Source organism: Patagioenas fasciata, chromosome 21 (genome assembly GCF_037038585.1).
Source record: "Patagioenas fasciata isolate bPatFas1 chromosome 21, bPatFas1.hap1, whole genome shotgun sequence".
NCBI lineage: Eukaryota > Metazoa > Chordata > Aves > Columbiformes > Columbidae > Patagioenas > Patagioenas fasciata.
Window position 1 is genome coordinate 4,275,230 of NC_092540.1, and position 18,759 is coordinate 4,293,988.

Below are 18,759 nucleotides of genomic sequence, written 5' to 3' on the forward strand. Positions count from 1 at the left end.
GCAGAGCAGGAGGGTTGTCACCTCTCACCGAACCCCCTGTGTCTGTCCCAGTTCACACCAGTACAGCCTGTTCCCCCAGGTCACAGAGCAGATCTCAGCAGAGCATCTTCTCCATGCTCCCTCCAGCCTCCACATCCAGGACCCCCACCCTGTGACAGCAGGGTCACCCCAGCACAGTGACCAACCATGGACACCCTGGAACTGCCAAACCAAGACCACAGCCCAGCTCCACCAACACTACCAGCACCTTCTGCCCACAGCCACGCCACGAGGAGCAGCAAACAGCGTATTTAGAGCACAGCTTTCCGCTTCGTTTGCAAGAACAGCGGCACGGGGAGGAGACAGACCATTAGAGATACATTTCAGAGGAGATTTTCACACATTGACGTGGGGGAAGAGGTAGAAAGACCCACATTTCACGCAAGCTGAAGGTAGTAATTCCACCGGCACTTCTGGTCTGTTAAGCTTGTTGAGCTGAACTGCTAGTGAAACTGCAATAATGTGCTTTAATTGGGGGTTTTTTTGTTCTCTGCATACACAGAAAGGCAGAAAAAAAGAAAAAGGAAATCTGCTCAAACAGCTTAGGATGAGCAGCACATCTGAGAGCAGCATTCCTAGAGGCCAAATCTTGATTCTGTGAACTTGTCTCTCAATATCTTAAAGTCCTTCAGGTTGACAATCCAAGAGTTTTGCGGGTAAGAAGGTCAGGGCAGGTAAGAAATAGGTGGTGTTTTAATCGAACAATAGAGGCTGAACCCAGTGCTGGTCACTTGGTGGCAAATGGTCTCACACGATCCCAGACGAGTTTCCCTGTATTTGGGCAAGACCTGGGCTTGACTGTCACACAGGCAAGAACAACCTTTAATCATGAACCCTTGAACTTTGCTTTAGTGGGGCGAGTACAGATCACTGCAGATATTTTCCCCATTATTCATCATCTTCTAATAAATTGTCCTGAAACAGCTGCTCCTCTCCTTTCATAATCCTGATTGATGCATCTCTTACCTGGAAGGCAACGGCTCCTGAATAACAGCAGCGTTTTCATCAGGCGAGGAGGGGAACAGCAGACAAAGCGGGTCTGAGGTCAGGTTCTTGTTCACCTCCCCCCATACTGAGGTTTTAAATCAAACATATCTTATATTTGGTGGCTCTTCTTTGTCCACAGCAAAGGGGAGGGAGGAGGGGAAGGGCAGAAGTTCTCATCCCACCCCAGAGCACCCTGCAGCATCCCCGTGCCCAGGGACACTATTGCAACCCCAATTTCAGCTGCTGATGCAGGAAACATCTGATTTCAATAGGCTGTAAGGCCTGAAAACCCCACGCACAGATTAGATCTCCACTGTCTAAAGCAAAATACAGGACCTAAAATACCTTTTCCAGCCTGGCCATGGTGTCCTTGCTTCCTTGGTGGGACTTGTGACCCAGGTGAAGTCCTGTCCCCATCACCTGCTCACCAGCTCATCCGTCTGTCCACACCAGAGAACAAGAAAAAGCCATTTGTTCCCAGCCTTGAAATGTAATATTCATTATTATTCTTGGTTTTACAGTTACAAATGCTCTGACTGCGTCTGCTTTTTAAATGCTAATGGTAATAATAGCAAAAGGACATGAGGGAGCGGGGAAGGAAATGGAAGCATTTCACAGTTACCAAAGTCTCTAAACACCCCTGGCTATAGAAGGAACCAACAGGGAGAGCGTAAGGATGATAAACAAGTAATTTGCCATCTCAAAGATGCCTGTAGCTTCAATTTTTCCCTCTGGCAGTTGCTTTTACTCCAGCAGAGTGTTTCCACACATATGGGTCAAAACAAGGAGGAAAATAAACTAGAACAGAGTTATCAGCTGCAAGCTGGGCTGAGTCTAAGTCGCAGCTCGGACACCACATCTCAGCCCCCCAGGTTTGTGTTCAAGGCCACGTTTTTAAGCACCGATACTTTAAAGCTGAGTTATTAAACACAGTGCTGTGAGCTTTTGTTATTCTGCTCGCCAATTTTTACGGCTTCACATGGATTTTTCCCGTTAAAACCAAACCTGCTTGTTCTGCACAGCAGTGTTCCCGACCAGCACCGCTTTGGGGCATTTCCCACCTGTTCGCTGTGTTTATTTATGCGCCCAGGCACACTCTCTAATATTAAACAGCATCAGAAGTTTTAATTGAATGGCAAAAGCAAAGCTGAGAGAGGGAAAGGAGGGAGGAAAAGGGGAGATTGACTGACACATCTGTCCTGTAATCACCTTAAAATTACAGAGGGTCCTGTCTTTAGCTCCCGGAGCTGTGTGGCAGATAGTGCTGCACAATCATACAGCGGAGTTCTCTCCCTCCGGAGGATGATGGAGTCACAGCACAAGTGTTGAGCCAGGTGTTCATTTAGAGACAGTTTGATATTTTGGGGTATTTCATATGGTATCAGGATGGATAGCGTGCAAAATCCCCGGTAACGGGTGCAATCACATCCTCTGCTTGGTGACCACGCTGCAGGGTAACTTGTTTCCCTAATAAGACGGGCAGCGCAAGGTCACTTGGCTGAGAATTCTTCACAAATATTGCAAGCAAAATATTAATTATATCAAGTTTTCAGCTTCCAAACTCCCCAAGTCTGAGAAAAAACAAAGGAGAGCCCTAGATGGAGTTAAGTCAGCGGAAGAACAAGTTCAGCGTCTCAAGGCCCTGAAGCCTTTAAGAACTGGAAAACTTTAACAGTTTATATATTCAGGAGGTGGAAGTTGCTCATGGCTTAATTTTGACAGAGAGTTGGCATTAAAACCAGCATTATATACCAGGAACTCCCAGCCCTCAGTCTTTCCAAGGAGATGATCCCAAGCTGCTATAAAGTAGTTGCAACACCATTAATTTTATAGCATCTGAACCAGCACAACATGACCAAATCTGCCTCCTTCTTTTTCTGACCTGAAGCACAAAAGGCATTTGAGTGATTAAATGCTAAAGACAGACCCAGGGTGCTTTGTGCTGTGAGCAATACAAGGTTATCACCATTGCATACCACAAATGAAATATTTCCGTTGAAAAGTGAGCCAAATCAGTATTTAAACCCGACATTTTTTGTTTAGTTATTTAACCAATGAGCTGCCCCCCAAGCAAAGACACCGGCTGCTGCAAAAACGATTTAGCAATCACAAAACCTCCGTGCTGCACCCTAAAAGAGCACAGGACACCAGCTGGTAGTAAAAACAGCATTTTGAGCTGTATTGATACCACCAGCTGCCAGAAATTAGTTACATAATACAGCCTTACCTTGACAGACCAAACTTAGCTTAGAAACCCAGTTCTGTGGTCCCATATCCCAGCATCACACCCAAAGGGAAGAGAGGGAACGCAGACCTTGTGCCAATGGGTTTCAGGGTGTTTTTAGGGCTCAGGTCACCCTGCAGCAGCAACAACCAGCAGCACAGAGCCCTGAACAAGAGAGGTGATGCCAGCACAGCACAAACATCCTCCCCATGCTGGAGATACAAACCACAAACAAATAATAAAATAGCACATTACCAAAAACCAGCAGCACCTCACCTTGCAACACACCCCACCCCAGTTGCTGCTGCCCCAGAGCTTCACTTATGGGAAATGGGCTAAAAAGCTGGGCCTGGGTGGGGCAAACACATCTGGGCACAGCTGGGCCATCACCTCCCAGTGTCTCCCAGAGCATTAAACAAACCAGCCAGTAATTCCCAGCTCCGGTTCTGCTCAACACACCCAGCCTGGCAATACCAGGGATGTGTCAAAATGTTCAGGAAATTCATGAAAGAAAACGAGTTTAGTTTTTAATCCATCTGCTTGACAAATTTCCCTGCCGGTATTCTCTCTCTCTCTCTAAAGAAAACGATTTTCTGTTTTCCAAGGGTCATTTTTATTTTGCGAATTAGCCTCGCTTTCCTCAAAGTGCTTTCACAGAAGTGATCTGGAGTATTGTGTTCAGTTCTGGGCCCCTCAGGTCAGGAAAGAGACCGAAGTGCTGGAGCGGGTCCAGAGAAGAGCAACAAGACTGGGGAAGGGACTTGAACACAAGCCCTATGGGGAGAGGCTGAGGGAGCTGGGCTTGTTCAGTCTGGAGCAGAGGAGGCTTAGAGCTGAGCTCAGCACTCTCTAGAACGACCTGAAGGGCAGTTCTAGCCAGGGCGGATTGGGCTCTTCTCCCAGTCAGTCAGCAATAGGACAAGGGGGCATGGGCTTCAACTCTGCCAGGGGAAATTGAGGCTGGAGATGAGAAAGCAATTCTGTGCAGAGAGAGTGGTCAGCATTGGAATGGCTGCCCAGGGAGGTGCTGGACTCACCGGCCCTGGAGGTTTTGAAACTGAGATTGGCCATGGCACTTAGTGCCATGATCTGGTCAATGGACTGGAGTTGGACCAAGGGTTGGACTGGATGATCTCTGAGGGCTTTTCCAACCCAGTCCATTCTGTGTGATCTCCCCACAACTGAACTTTGATACATCTGGAGTAAAATCTCAAGCTCTGAGGGAGCTGCTCCCACACCAAACTGGTGCCAGTGACAGTCGAGTCTGTTCCCAAAATGCCTTGAGTGTTTCTGTCTCTCTGCAGAATCTGCCCTTACATCTCTGCCTTCATCTTAGTTTTGCATTGCTTTGTAGGTTTCCTTTGCACCGTCCTCTATTAATCTTCCAGAAAATCAGCTGTCTGATCACAAACATAGAAAATTACATTATTCACTGCAATACCTTCCCACCTGGAACTCCAGCACCTCAGCCAGTCACTTCCCTGTGACGGCACTTTATATCCATAGTGTCTTTTATAAGGATTGATGTCTTTTAATTAGATACAAACTGCACTCATTTATGGTTATTAGAGGTGATCTGCAGAGCTTTATTCAGCAAATAGCAGCTTTCTTATGGGCAACTTAATTGTAATATCACAGCCAGCGATCCAGAGCAGGCTCTGCAAACAGCAAAGCCCATGTCGAGCGGACAAGTGCTGGGAACGTGCCCGTGTCGGTGCCTCTCTTTTGTTTGCCACTGTTGTCTTTCCCCGGTACAGAAAGGAAAAACCATCGGCAGTAGATGAGCGGCTTTATTTTTTATTGAAATAGCAGGTAAGGGAAACACAAAGCCTCAATGTTGCAAAACAAGAGTGAAATTGTGTATGGAGACACATATCTGTATGCATGGGCAATGAAAATACGTTGCAATTGCACAGGTTGTGGGAAGATGCATCAAAGACTTGAAGAGAAGAGGCAGGGGAGCTGCTGGCCCTGTGCTGAGCTGCAGCTCTGCTATAATCCATAGTCTCATCTGTATTTCCAGCAATTCACAGCACATTTGCCCTTTGCAGGTGTTCCTGTTGTCCTTTCCCCTGCCCCACACACCCCCTCGTGTACAGTTTGCAGCTGCTGGGGTCTCTCCAGCTCACTTCTCCCCTTCACCTTTTCCTTCCCAGTGATTTCTTTCCAGGCTCCGTGCAGATGAGAGATGGAGCAAAGGCCGACGACTCGAGGCAGGGGCTGCTCTGCGGGTGGGCAGGATCCTGCTCTCCACCCCCGAGGCGGTTTTCTGTCGGATGGAGTAAAACGACAGCGTTTAGCGGGGGACTAAGCAGGCAGAGTCGGGCTTTTGCCACATCTCAGCGCCGATCTCCATCCCCTCCCTGCACAGAAGCAAAGGCACAGCAGATCAAAACAGGACCTGGTGTCAGTAAGTGAAGTTTCCACTGGCTTTGCTGCAGGGCTGAGCCCCAGCTGCACAAAGCAAATGGATGTCTGGCTCCTGCTGCTCGGGGGGACCTGCACCCCCTTGTCCAGGCTCTCAGGACAGAGATTTGGGGGGGGTCTGACTAGTAGGGACAGCGCAAATCAGGGGCACAAAGCCCCCAGCCCTGACACACTGCAGAAGAGGGGATGCGGGATTCGCAGCCTTCAGATCTACCCAGAAATCATGTTTGGTCAAAGCCCAACGATCGCATCACCAAGAGAGGGTTGGGGGAAGCGGCTGCAGCGCTCGGCACAGCTGGGAGGACGGGCCAGCCGGGGCGCGGAGCTGCCGGGCTATAAAACGGCAGCCCAGATCCTGCTTTCCACACAGACACCGGTGCTCGGACTCCGCTCACCTGGCTCTTGCTGTTCTTAGAATCAAAAGGTCAAAGAGATGCAGCCTCTGTAGCATTTTCTGTTACATGACTGCGCTAAAAAGTGGAGAGGACTCGCCTTTCCCCTTCAATCTACCGGCGTGGGGAAGAGAGGGGATGTGCAAGATGAGCAGCCCGGGGAGAAATGGGGATTTGGGGATGTTTAGTGCAGATGAGAGGAAGATTAAGGACTGAGCCAGGAGCTCTTGCACCTCTTTGCTTATCTGGAATATTTGCATGGAGCAGCCCAGCCGGAGAGGGGAATTGCAGCTGCACAGCACAGGATTAGGGTGATGCTGGGCTGCAGGAGAGAGAGGAGGTGACAACCGGCACCGGTGGTGGGGACCGCAGGAGGAGGCACATCCATTGTCCCTGGCCAGGGGCAGAGGAGCCAGTCCAGTGGTGCTCAGGGGAACACAGACCCTAAGAGCTCAGCCCTGGGGGGGCAGAGAAGGGTTTAACAGCCCATAGAGCTGCGCTCCTGCAGAACTTCCCGGAGGGATGGAGCTGGGCTGGGGCTGGAACGGCACCCAGGGCAGCCATGGGCACCGCCGAGGGCTGCTGAGCCCCCAGACCCTGCCAGGGGACCCCAACCTGACCCTCCTGCACAGCCGGGATGAGGAGCTGGCCAAGGCAGAGATCGGGGTGCTGGCCACCATCCTGGCTATAGCCACTGTGGGCAACTTGGGGGTGCTGCTGGCCATGTACCGCCTGAGGAGGAAGATGAGCCGGATGCACCTCTTCATCCTGCACCTGGGGCTGACTGACCTGGGCGTCGCGCTCTTCCAGGTGCTGCCGCAGCTGATCTGGGAGGTGACGTACCGCTTCCTGGGGCCGGACCCGCTCTGCAGGGCGGTGAAATACCTGCAGGTGCTGAGCATGTTCGCCTCCACCTACATGCTCATCGTGATGACGCTGGACCGCTACGTGGCCGTGTGCCACCCGCTGCGCACGCTGCAGCAGCCCGGTCGCCAGGCTTACGTGATGATCGGGGCTACGTGGCTGCTCAGCTGCCTGCTCAGCCTGCCCCAGATCTTCATCTTCTCCCTGCAGGAGGTGCGCCAGGGCTCGGGGGTGCTGGACTGCTGGGCCGACTTCAGGTACCCATGGGGAGCCCGAGCCTACATCACCTGGACCACACTGTGCATCTTCATCCTGCCCGTCTGCATCCTCACCATCTGCTACAGCCTCATCTGCTACGAGATCTGCAAGAACCTCAAAGGCAAGACCCAGAGCGGTGCCCTCGTCATGGGGGGGGCGGCAGCAGCCGCTCCTCCCGCTCCCTGCTCCTCTGAGAAGAGCGGGCAATGCCCCGGCGGGCAGCGCTCACGGGTGAGCAGCGTGCGGACCATCTCCCGCGCCAAGATCCGCACGGTGAAGATGACGTTTGTCATCGTGGTGGCCTACGTCGCCTGCTGGGCACCGTTTTTCAGCATGCAGATGTGGTCGGTGTGGGATGAGGATGCTCCCGACGATGGTGAGTAGCGGTGGGGGTGCCGGGCTGCAGCCCTGGGCTCCCGAGGCACACAGCGCGCCCATCGCGTATTTAACAAATGAGAGCTGTCTGTTATTTGTCATTTTAAAAATGATGGGGAGGGCTACAGATTTACCCCGCAGTACTATTTATAGAGTTTGCAGAGTCAAATAGTTGTTTTCACCAGAAAATCCACTGGAAAGCAATGGCTTCTGACGCTCACCTGTAAGGGTGTGTAAAGATGTTTTGTGGACATCTTTGCCACGTGGGAACTTGCTTCAGGAGCTGCTGTGTTTGGTATGTGACTGCAGGAGGGGTTTGGTTGTGCCCCATGCAGCAGCCTGGCTGCTTGAGTGGGTCTTTCACATGCAGCATTGAGTGCCCATAAGGCTTTTGCTGAGCAAGCTGCAGAGATTTCAGAAGTGCATTTCTGATTTCATAGGCTGACGTTTTCTGGAAGTTTTTCCATAGCTCTCCTCGCCCACTTGTGGGTAGAAGGAACTTTACCCAAGACTGAAAGGCCTTTGGGGGGTGGTTTGGCCGGCAAACAGGCTGAAGGAGGGTCCGAAAGCCGCTGGGTCCCATCTCCCAGCGCTGTCCCTGAGGATGTGCTCCCATGAACGTCCATCACCCACCTGCACCCTTAGCCAAGAGCAGAGCCCGGCTCTGCCTGCCCTGCTGCAAACTCTCCTGCCAAAGAAATGTCGGTCAAACGGGGTGGGAATGGGGCAAATGACGTGTCTGAGCAAAAAAGCTCCTGCCCATTGCACACTGGGGACCCTGAACAGCCCATGCCCAGGGATGTTTCGCCTCTCTCCCTTGCCTTCCCAGAGTCCAGCAACGTGGCTTTCACCATCACCATGCTGCTGGCCAGCCTCAGCAGCTGCTGCAACCCCTGGATTTACATGTTCTTCAGCGGGCACCTGCTCCAGGACGCAGCGCGCTGCCTGTCCTGCTGGGGCAGCCCCCGGCCCCGGCTGCGGAGACAGGGCTCCACCGGCAGCCTCTGCAGCAGGAAAACCACCATCCTAAGCCACAGCCACCCCACCAACCTCCCCCTGCACGGGGACAACGCCAAGGACTTCGACCCACCCTGCGAGGAGGTGGTGACGGAGTCGGGCACGCTCTAGGCTGTGGATGTCCCCAGGCGCATCCCTCCACGGGGACAGCTGCCACCAGGCGTGACACCGTTGTTACTGCAGAGCTGTGTTGCTCCTCACCTCGTAGCATCTCATTTTGCACGGAGGTGGGTGCTTAACTGTGAAAGCATCGCTGTCCACCTTGTCCTTGTGTGCTTGCTGCGTCTGTTGTGTGCATGGAGGAGACGGAGAGGGCCCCATCAACCTCTGCCCAACCGCAGCATCCTCCTCCCCGGTACATTAGGAAACCTCTCGCTGCCTGGCTGCTCTCCTCAGAAATGCCTCACAATCCCGGTATCCAGCAAGGGACGCTGCACCACGCAGACCCAGCCTCCCGGTGTTTAACAGCTGCCAGCAAAGCAGCCTGAGCACAGCAGGAGGCAACGTGGCTACATCTGCTGAGAGCTCCCTGCAAGCCAGTGACTCATCTCCCATCCCCAGGGCTTTGCTGGCAGAGCACAAAACGCAGACACAGCTTTCCCAGGCCCTGGGGCACAGCACACGCTCCCCCCTCAGCTGCATATCCTCACTTTTTGCTGCTGGAGCTGGACCCCCTGCCCTCCTCCCTGGGGCTGGAGCAAAATCCATGGGGCACAAACCCTGCTGTGCACAGCCCTCCTGCTATTGCACAGTGTATTGCACCGCACTGGTGCCAGCATCTGAAATACAGCGCCAACACCACCCAAGAGCCGCTCGGAGCAGCTCAGGCAGCTCGTATCTCTGTGCCCGGGTACTTTCCATCAGGTTTACTCACAGCCCCCAGCCGCTGTGCAGGGCTGCTCCAAGCTGGTCAGCAGCTGCTGCATCCCCTGCAAGAACTGCTCTCAAATTGCTGCGGCTTTTGTCTTATTTAGCAGAGATTAAAATGCCAAAACCACCCAGGGCTCAGAGATGGAGGGGTGGCCGGCAGCGAGCCGTGGCCTTGCAGCCCCCCGCCCTTTGCCCCACATGTTGTGGGTCTCCCCAGAGCTGGTTTGTTGGAGAGGAAAGCACAAGTGAGGCAGGCAAGCGCATCCTTTTGCTCTGGGAGTTGAGCTTAAGAGCTGCCGGTGGGAGATGTGCAAGTGCCCTAGAGAGCAAGGTACTGAATTCCCTGCACAGTGGGTTATTCTCCCTATTATCTGAGACTAAATCTCTGAAGCATTTTGAAATCTTCAATTATTTTCACCTTTTAATCACCAAGCATTTGAATCAGTTTCTCCAGAAACTCCCACTAGCTGGTTTTGACCTCATCTCCAATCCCATAAACCCATCTCTCTTGGCCTTTAGCAACATTTCCCAGAGATTGTTTGGGGTTTTTTTTGAACATTTTCCTTCATGTGCCCTTCAAGTTGGGCCAGATCTGCACAACAAGGTCACAAAACCCACCCCAGGATCGATACCAAATCAATCGTCTCACAACCTTTCATTAAAGCTGCTGAGCCAATTTGAGATGCACTTGGGGCAGCTCCATCCCTGATGCTGACCAGGGGCTGTGCTGGGAGACAGCAGCTCCACGAGAGCTCCCAACTACTGCACAACTCCCTTTCCCCAGCAACTTAAAGGTTTATTTCTTAACAAAAAAATCATAACAAAGTACAGAATGGTGGGAGGGAATGGTCCCCATTTGCAGCAGCAATCGCCGCGGCAGAGCAAGGGCAGAGAGTCCCAGCCATGGGTACCTGCTCTCCTGGACCTCAGGAGCACGGAGGTGACCCAACAAATGTCAGATAAATATTCAGTTCACAACCCCAAGCTTATCTCCGCAAGCTGGAGAGCCCCCAACCCGTTGTTTTCTTGAAGAAAATCACAGTGCTGTACTCTAAGTCCCCTGGGTATTAAACCAGTACTTAAGGAAAGTGTGAAATATGGTGTAAGATCATGGGAGGAGGGGGAGACGATGGCGTGTGCCCCAGCCCAGGGCACTGACCCCAACCCTGCAGCTCTGCTGGGGATCAGCTGCCTCCTGCACCCAGGGCAGTCAGTGAGGGGACAAAGCAGGAAAAGCAAAAGGTGGGAGACAGGGAACATCACCCCTTTCCACAAGAAACAGAGTGATTTCACATACCTACATTCATGTAGAAACTCATGGTCCAGTCCTGTTCCCCCAGAGATACCAACAGCCAGCCCAGCTCCTCCAGCAAGGGGGGGACACACATATAAACCCCCTGGGATATTAATCCCCTGGGGAACCCTTGGCCATTTACCGGCTGGGCTGATGACTATGGGTTTCAGCTGAGATGCCAGCCAGTTCTGATGGGTATTTTGAAAACCACTACATTTCCCTCACCAAATCACATCCCATTTTGAAGAAGTGGGGGGGATGTTTCATTTGCCTTCATGAAGCAAAAAAAAAGGGCCGTCACACCAAAGTGGAGAGCCCATTTCAGCCTGGGCAGGAGGAACGCGTCCCTGCGCCATCCCACGCTCAGCAGCCTTCAGGAACAGTGGTGCATTTAAGCAGATTACCAAGCAAATTGTATTGGTGGGTTGGAGTGTTACAAGGAATAAAAGCTGGCAGGCAACAGCCCGTGCCAGGCGCTGACTGAGGGGAAGGGGAAAGGAAAGGAGAAAGAGAAGCCCATGGCTGCTGGTGGCTTTGAGCATCTCCCCGTCCCAGCAGGTTCTGACCCCAAACCCCGCCAGCAGCATCCCGGGAGTCACAGCTTCACCTCGGTGTACTCGATAGTCTTGGACGCCACGGGGCTGGTGCAGGGCCAGAAATCCGCGTTCCTCTTTTTGGGGTCCACGTTGACGTAGTCTGCCCCCGTCTTCATGTTCTCGTAGTCCTCAGTGGAGCCCGGCCCGCGGGCTTTTCCCGGGAACACCAGGGATGTGTAATTGAGATTTTCTTCTGGGCGAGGGCCCTGGAGAAGCAGAAACAAACTGGAGGTCAGGCAGCGGCATCCCCACGGGGTGACTTTGCCCTTGAACCCGCACAACAACCTGCAGCTGCTCAAGGTTGCGCCCAGGGATGTCCCTGAGCCCAGGGGACACTTCCCCCAAAATGGGGAGCGTTGCCTATGGCAGGTGACAACCACCCCCGAGCCTCACTGCTGGTATTTTGATCTGGTTCAATGTGTTTTCTCCCCCCGGTGCTGCTCGGGAGGTCTCCAGGCTCTTTTGGGAAAGGTTCCGTGCCGCGGCCGTACCTGCGGGCAGGAGGGGCTGCTGTCCGAGTCCTCCGAGGTCTCTGAAGACGTGTCGCTGCTCCCTTAAAAACAGGAAAAATTACCACCTCCAGCACTACTTGGGGGGTTAAAGGACAAAAAAATAACCAAGGTGAAAAAGCAAACACACTCGAGAGTGAAAATTGAAAATCCAAAAGGCACCAGTGTGATCCCTCCCTGGGGAGCCTGGAGCAGCCGCTTGCTCCTTCTTCCACCCCAATGCCCGGTTAAGGGAGAGAGGACTGCACAAATGCAATACTGTACAGTTATATTAAAGGACAAACCCCCGTGGCTGTAGGATCCCCCTTACCCACGTAGGTCGGTCTCTGCGTCCCTTCCCCTGCGGCGGATGCGGGCGCTGGCTGCCGGGGCTGTGCCGCGGGGCCGCTGCTCACCCGCTGGGTGCACAAACGGCTTTCTGCAACCGAGAGGGGGATCAGCTCCATCCTCCAGCCCAGCACCGCCCAGGGCCCATGTCGCCCCCCATGCCATGTCACACCCACCCCCTGAACCCCAGCACAGCCCCACAGCAAAGCCAGTTCAGTGCAAGGCGCTGGCACGGTAATAATCAGTATTTTTTATTGGAGCGGGCAAATATCTATCAATTCAATTGCTGAGATGATTAAGTGCGTGCCCTGTTCTCCCACAATGAAGGATTCCAGTTTTAAATCACACCGCCAGGGCCTCTTCCTTGGCAGGTTCAAGATCACTTTGTCCCACCAGACCAAGTGGAGCTTGTTTAGGTGCAAATGTGGGTAGCAGTTTCCCCTGAAAAATTTTCCTGCTGGAAATCACAGCTTCATCTGAGTTAATATTTTGCAAATGGATTCTGAGGGTATTTTTCCACCACTTTACTAACAACAGCAAGAAAAGAAAATGATTTTGAAACAGGGAACCAGACCCAGAACAGGGGACTCGGTTGCGCTTTACAAACCAGGGGTTGTTGAAGCTTTGGGTAAATGACTTTTGCTCTCTGAACTGGATGATTGCGAGTGAGAACAAGGAATAAAACAGGTAAAGCCAATGGGACAGTAAATTACCTATTTTCCTGCTGAGCATGATGTAAAGTATCAGTAAGAGCAGACTATATAGGATCAAGGTGACAGCGGAGATGGCAACAAGCACCCACCTGACGAAGAGAAAAGTATTTCGTCTAAGTGAAAGAAATAACCAAATTATCATCAATCCTTCAGGTACTGTTGGGCTGCCGTTGTTCTAGACCAAGGGTTTCGCTTTTTGTCTTTAAGGCGATGTGCCCAAAAATCCAAGGCTTCATTTTCAAAACTGACTTAGTGCCCCTCGCACTTCGTTTTTGCGCGCCCATCTTAAGAAGGGTTTTCGGAAGCCTCATCACCAGCAGAAGAGAGAAGCCGCAAACATGGCTCCTGCTCAATCCACAAGCCATTTATCAGGCTGTGTGTCCTCCAAACGCAGCTGCCCCGCGAGAACACGGAACCGTCCCTGGTGATGGGGACATCCCCACGCTCCATCGCTGCTCCTGGACCACGGCACCGCACCCCCGCAGCCGAGCGAGGACTGAGGAAATGGGGTGGTTATCCGTCCATCTTAGAGCATCTCAAAGCACCCCCTGCCATGTCGTACTCACCACTCGCAAGGGCTCATCCTCCCTGCCCGGCGTCGGTGCGGTGGCCGGTGACGCGCTGGAGGTCTCGGCAGGGACAGAGGGAGGCAGGAGACCCTGGTGACAATCAACCAAAAACGGTCCTACCGAGCTGCACGCTGCTCCACGTCAAGATCAGGCTTGAAAGGAACGGTCTGACATTGCAGATGTAAAATGGGGATTCTTGCTGTCTGTGCAAGCCCTACGCGGCCGCGGGCTGGCCCTGCCGTTATCGTTGAGCTTAGTGGTTTATACGCTGCTGCCTCGGTCATATCTGATACTTGATTGGAGCTTCTGGGCTCCACCACGAGGGGCAAGAACTGAAATTTATTCTTCTTGCTTTAATCTGCTCTCACGTTTCTTGGAAAAAAGGGACCCATAGAAGAAAGTAACCCAGAGAAGGCCACGGGTTTGGTATCGGGTGCTTGCATTGGTCAAGATCCAGCCAGAAAAGTCAACACCTCTGCATTCGAAACACCTCGGATTTAATTTTAGGTGAGCGCTTAAATCCTGTTGAAGTTAAGCGGGCTTAAGGGACATAATTAGAATACACATATGCCTGAACTGGACTCCTTGGCTTGGCACTTTTAGCCATAATATTCAAGACATCTATAACAAAGGACAACAATCGGAGGTATTTTTGTGAGTTTTCATCGGCAAAAAAACACTTTCAATTTTCACTCGATGCCTATATACTTACTGTTTATAAATGGCTAACATATGGACTATCTTCAACTAAAGCTTTGATACAATGATTAAAGTTTAAAGGAGCTACAATAATATGATAGATGATAGATGATAGATGATAGATGTTAGATGATAGATAGATAGATAGATAGATAGATAGATAGATAGATAGATCGATGATAGATAGATCGATGATAGATAGAACAAAGGCATTGTCTATCCTATGGATCAGATTCTATAATATCCTCTATGACATATTTCTAAGAGTAATTCATCAAAAGCTTTTCCAATAACCTCACCAATCTCCTGCGAAATTCCACTTACCCAGTTTGGCAACTGCTAAGCTAAAAATCCATCTCTTGCTGGAATTTTTCCCCTCCCTTATTGAACTGCTCTGTCCCCAAATATCCTTCTCAAATGGCTCATTTCCTATAGCGGGGCAGGAGAGGCTGCTGCAGCAGATAGCAATCTGAAAAATGAGCTGTTCAAAAGGAAATTGCAAAATAAGACCCAAATCCAAACATCAGCAGCAGGCAGCTTCTTTGCTGAGGTGGGTACAGCGAGATCGAAGAGGCGATACGCATACGCGCCTTGAAATATTTGTTTTGAAGATAACGGCTAGGAAGAAGCTGGCAGCACATGTACTTTTTTGGTCTATCAAGTAATTCGTTGTGAGCCTCCCCCCCCCCAGCATATTATTAACCCTTTCTCAAGCAAGATGCTCTATTGAAGTCAAGGCTTGTAAAGTGCTCCTGCTCGGCGGGTGGGGAATTCAAGGTTTCAACACTCAATCTGAAGGTAAGCAAAAGCACAGGAATGCCTCAAACTATTTTAATCCCATTTGAGTCAGGCCTTGCTACCCTAAGCTAAGACTAAAGCCCAGGCTGGGCAAACCCGCTGCTTTCCAAGGCATCGCATGCAATGGCCTGGGCAATGAATCCAGCAGTGTTTTACCTGGGGAACCAGAGCTTCCTGCACCTTCCCTGCCCCACAGGACTGAGGCAGATGGACTCATGGAAGGTGCAGGAATTAAGGACATTTCGGCAGCATTTTTGGTCCGGCGATGCGGATGCAGCTCAGTGCCGGATGCGGTCTCGCTCGACCCCGATGGCGATGGCAGGAACGAGCCCACGCGAGGTTCCATGACGCTCTCTTGGCTCATTTAAATAAATTTAGGTGTTACTCTGCTGTTCTGCATCCGCTTCTGATCCGGGGCTGGGGATGCTGGATCCCCCCCGGGCAGTTCTGCCTCCTGCTCCATCTTCCAGCCGCTCTGTTCTAAAATGCAGCTGACACTCGGGTGGTGGAGCAGACTGGTCCCCGAGGGCACAGAGCTGGATCAGCCCCCCACAACTCAGCTGCCACCCAAATTGTGCTCTAGGTGCTTCCAAGCAAAAGTCTTCTCTAGGGGTAAAGCACTGTAAAACATAAAGGAGAGGGGCCGAGAGCCTGGCATGGTTTGGTGTCTGGGGGGGGTGAATGGGCCTCCATCTGCCCATTATCTAAAGAAATGTTGTGGTCAGTAGTAAGTTGCTGTATCACTCAATAGCAGTGCAGAATCGCGGATGTGTTCCTGTAGGTTTGGGGAGCGCTGGGGTAGGAACTGATCTTACAGCCCTCACACTGAAGCAGCGGTTTGGAGCTGGAGATGCTGCAGCAACATCTCCATCACCCCCAGGCTCCCAGAGTGTTCCTCCATGGGGAGAAAACATCCCAGCATCTCCATGAATCCCCCTGGACTTTCTGGTTTTGAGAAACTCAACGTACCCCCAGGAGCTACATTGCGATTTGGGGTCTCCAGCAGGTCCCCCATCCCCTGGCACCATCCCTCAGCTCCATCACAAGGGGACTTGAATCCTGCTTCACCCACAGCTTCTGTGCCACGGGTAAATATTTAACTGAAGCTTGCTTGTTTTTATTTTATTTCTTTTTAATGCGTGTTTGCTATTGCGGGGTTTCGCCCTTTCAAGTGCTCAGTGATGTAAAACAGATGAATGTGGAAGAAATAGTTGATAAAGAAAGAAATAAAGGCTTTTTGGAAAATGCTACTTGGGTGTGAGTTGAATCAGAGCTGATCGTGGAAGTGGCTGAACTAGAGGAAATACAACAAAAGAACACAGATAATGTATTTTTAGCCTGACAGAAGGTTTCTTAAAATGAGGAAAGCGCCATACACGGCGGCAGCAAGGGGCACGTTTGCTGCACAAGGTGCAAAACCTATTTCTAACATAGATGAGGGTCAATATGTAAAGCTGGATGGGGTAAAATACACTTTGGGACTATATATAGGCCATACATTACTGGGATGTTGCTGTAGGTCATATTTCATTACAGAGTCTTTCAAACATTGCTGCAAATGCATATGAAGCAGAATCTTCTTTCACAGATTTCTAGACAAATCAGACCAAATCTTGCACTGGCTCCTGAAAGAAAGAAGAACTTGACTTGAAATCAATTTTTTGATGTGCTTTTAAGGGTTTGGGGTCTAAAATCACCTTTAAAATAGCTAAATAAAAGTAGAAGTAGATTTGCTTAACTTCAAACATTTCCAACTGAAGGTTTTGGCTTCTTTATTTCTTTAATCTTCATATTTAATGCTGAATCTACCGTCACGAGTTTGCAGATTATCATGATCCAATTGGGGGTCTTTTCCAGTAAATAAACTATCTCGCTTAAAGTACTTGGCTCATCTGTGCTCACGTTTATCTCAGAAGCCCAACGACCCTTCAGGCTGGATTTTCTTACAGGATTTTCTGGTTATAAACCCCGTCTGGAGCACTCAACTTGCTGCTTTCAGCTGATCTGGCACTTGCTGCGGTTTGGTTTGTTTCAGGAAGTTATTGGGGTTTTTTAATCCCTTGTATGAATAAATGATTAGCATAAGAAGAGATGGTACGTTAAACTGCAGGGAAATAGGTAATAACTTTGTATAAAGGCTGCTTGGAATAAAACCCTGCAGCTGCCAACCGGAGCACGGGGAAGTGCAGGGAATTCACACTTGACCTGGAAAGAGCGGCTCCATCCGCCAGCAGCGCCCACTCCGCCGTGCCCGCGGCTCCAGCTCCTGCCGAACAAACCTTGAATGAGACGGTTTTTAAGCTTAATCTCCCCACAAAGCTGCCAAAGGAGGAGCCCAGAAACAGCTCCCGGGGATGGAGACACGAGGCCCCCCCAAGAGGAGACACCAATGGGTTTTTTCTCAGCCCACCCCCATTCTTGGGGTGCAGGGGCCCCATTGGGCTCACATCCCCCGGTCCCTGTGCCTCACCGGCGAGGGCTTTAATTTCCCAGGGCGAGGACTTTAATTAGATAAAATAGCCTAACCGAGATAAATAGAAATTTGATTAGAACCATGCGAAGCATAGAAACCCCGTTACCTACATGAATGTTACCTACCAGGTTTAATAAAACACCTCCCTTTGTGCCACCCCACACCAGTTACTGCAGGGCCATAAATATGGAAAATAACCACAAGAACAGCAAAGCATCCACGTCGGAGAGATGGTGGCAGTAAGAAAAGCCTCGCCTACCCCCGCTCGCCTCCCCGCTGTATCTGAAGGCTTGATTTGTTCATTAGCAGCCTTTTGATTTGCATTCACAACGGCTTAATGAGGCGGCCGTCCTGTGTTAAACGAGAATCAGCCCATTCATGGCTGGAAGGCAACTTGTCACTGTCGCCCACGCGAAGTCGCTTCTTCCCAACCCTGCTTTGCTGACAGTTTGAAAGGGAAAGTTGCAGGTTCCCACCCAGTTCATCACTAATTAGTCTTTGCCTTTTCGAGTTTGTTCAGTAACTGCCTGATGCTCAAAAATCATCATTTCCTGTGCACCCCACTGGCAGCTGTGTGTGGGGCACCCCATGGCCATGGGCAGGGCCTGGGGGGCCTGTGGGACAAAGGAAAGGGGAAACACTCTCCCCAGCGCATTTATAGAATCATGGAATCATTCTGGTTGGAAAACACCCTCAAAATTGTTGAGTCCAACCCTTAACGCTGTCACTAAACCACGTTTTGGGGGGGGTCCATCAGCTCAGCCGGGCTGCGAGATTCCTGGTGCATACAGGGCTGGCAAAAGGATGGAGACCTCATTCTGCTCCTGCCATGGCACCTTCTCTGCCCCCAAAACCAGCGAAAGTGACCCTGCCCAGCTCCCGCCACGTCCCCGTGCACCATCCTGCTCCTCCACCACCAGCCCCTCGCCCACAAGAACAAACTTGACCCCGCTGCACCCACTCTGCCTCGCCTGGGATGTGGCCAGTGATTCATTTCTCGCTGCCAAAGCCCCGTGTTGACATTCGAAGGGGTGTTATCGCGGGCGCTGCTGAGGGTGTACCTGTTGGTATAAGAACGGTGCCGCCGTGCTGCCGGCACCCGCGGAGCCCGGCCGAGGCCAAGTCGTCGGTATGAACCACCTCCTCGTCCTCCTCCTCCTCCTCACCATGCTCTGCGTGTCCCTGGCCAGCGGGTTGAAAAGGTAAGGGGGTGTCCAGGGTGCACCCCAGCTCCCGGGGCTCTCCGAGGGGTTTGCTCCAGGGTTGGTGCAGTGATGAGCTGCAGAGCTGAGCTCCCCGGCACGGACACCCTGCAGCTGCATGAGGAT

The 18,759-nt window shown here is 51.5% G+C and overlaps 2 protein-coding genes across 2 annotated transcripts; one reads left to right on the forward strand and one right to left on the reverse strand.

The window, feature by feature from the left end:
- Positions 1-5,187: 5,187 nt before the first annotated feature.
- Positions 5,188-13,475, reverse strand: RHEX (regulator of hemoglobinization and erythroid cell expansion). Its single transcript, XM_065854860.2, has 6 exons — positions 13,459-13,475; positions 12,893-12,981; positions 12,163-12,270; positions 11,835-11,896; positions 11,355-11,549; positions 5,188-5,519 (listed from the first exon to the last, which is right to left on the reverse strand). Exons 1-6 carry the CDS (start codon positions 13,473-13,475, stop codon positions 5,376-5,378), a joined length of 615 nt encoding a protein of 204 aa, XP_065710932.1. The 3' UTR covers positions 5,188-5,375.
- On the forward strand, positions 6,592-8,694 carry AVPR1B (arginine vasopressin receptor 1B). The gene is made up of 2 exons (XM_065854650.1): positions 6,592-7,567; positions 8,396-8,694. Exons 1-2 carry the CDS (start codon positions 6,592-6,594, stop codon positions 8,692-8,694), a joined length of 1,275 nt encoding a protein of 424 aa, XP_065710722.1.
- Positions 13,476-18,759: the final 5,284 nt, after the last annotated feature.

What these genes read in the sequence shown, in the direction of transcription:
- RHEX (XM_065854860.2), bottom strand. An exon ending in GCAGCCCCTCCTGCCCGCAG is followed by an intron (nt 11,550 to 11,834) that starts GTACGGCCGCGG and finishes CTGCTTCTCCAG; the next exon opens with GGCCCTCGCCCAGAAGAAAA. An exon ending in AGACTATCGAGTACACCGAG is followed by an intron (nt 5,520 to 11,354) that starts GTGAAGCTGTGA and finishes TCCATCCGACAG; the next exon opens with AAAACCGCCTCGGGGGTGGA.
- AVPR1B (XM_065854650.1), top strand. Translation starts at nt 6,592, where the DNA reads ATGGAGCTGGGCTGGGGCTGGAACGGCACCCAGGGCAGCCATGGGCAC. An exon ending in TGAGGATGCTCCCGACGATG is followed by an intron (nt 7,568 to 8,395) that starts GTGAGTAGCGGT and finishes TTGCCTTCCCAG; the next exon opens with AGTCCAGCAACGTGGCTTTC.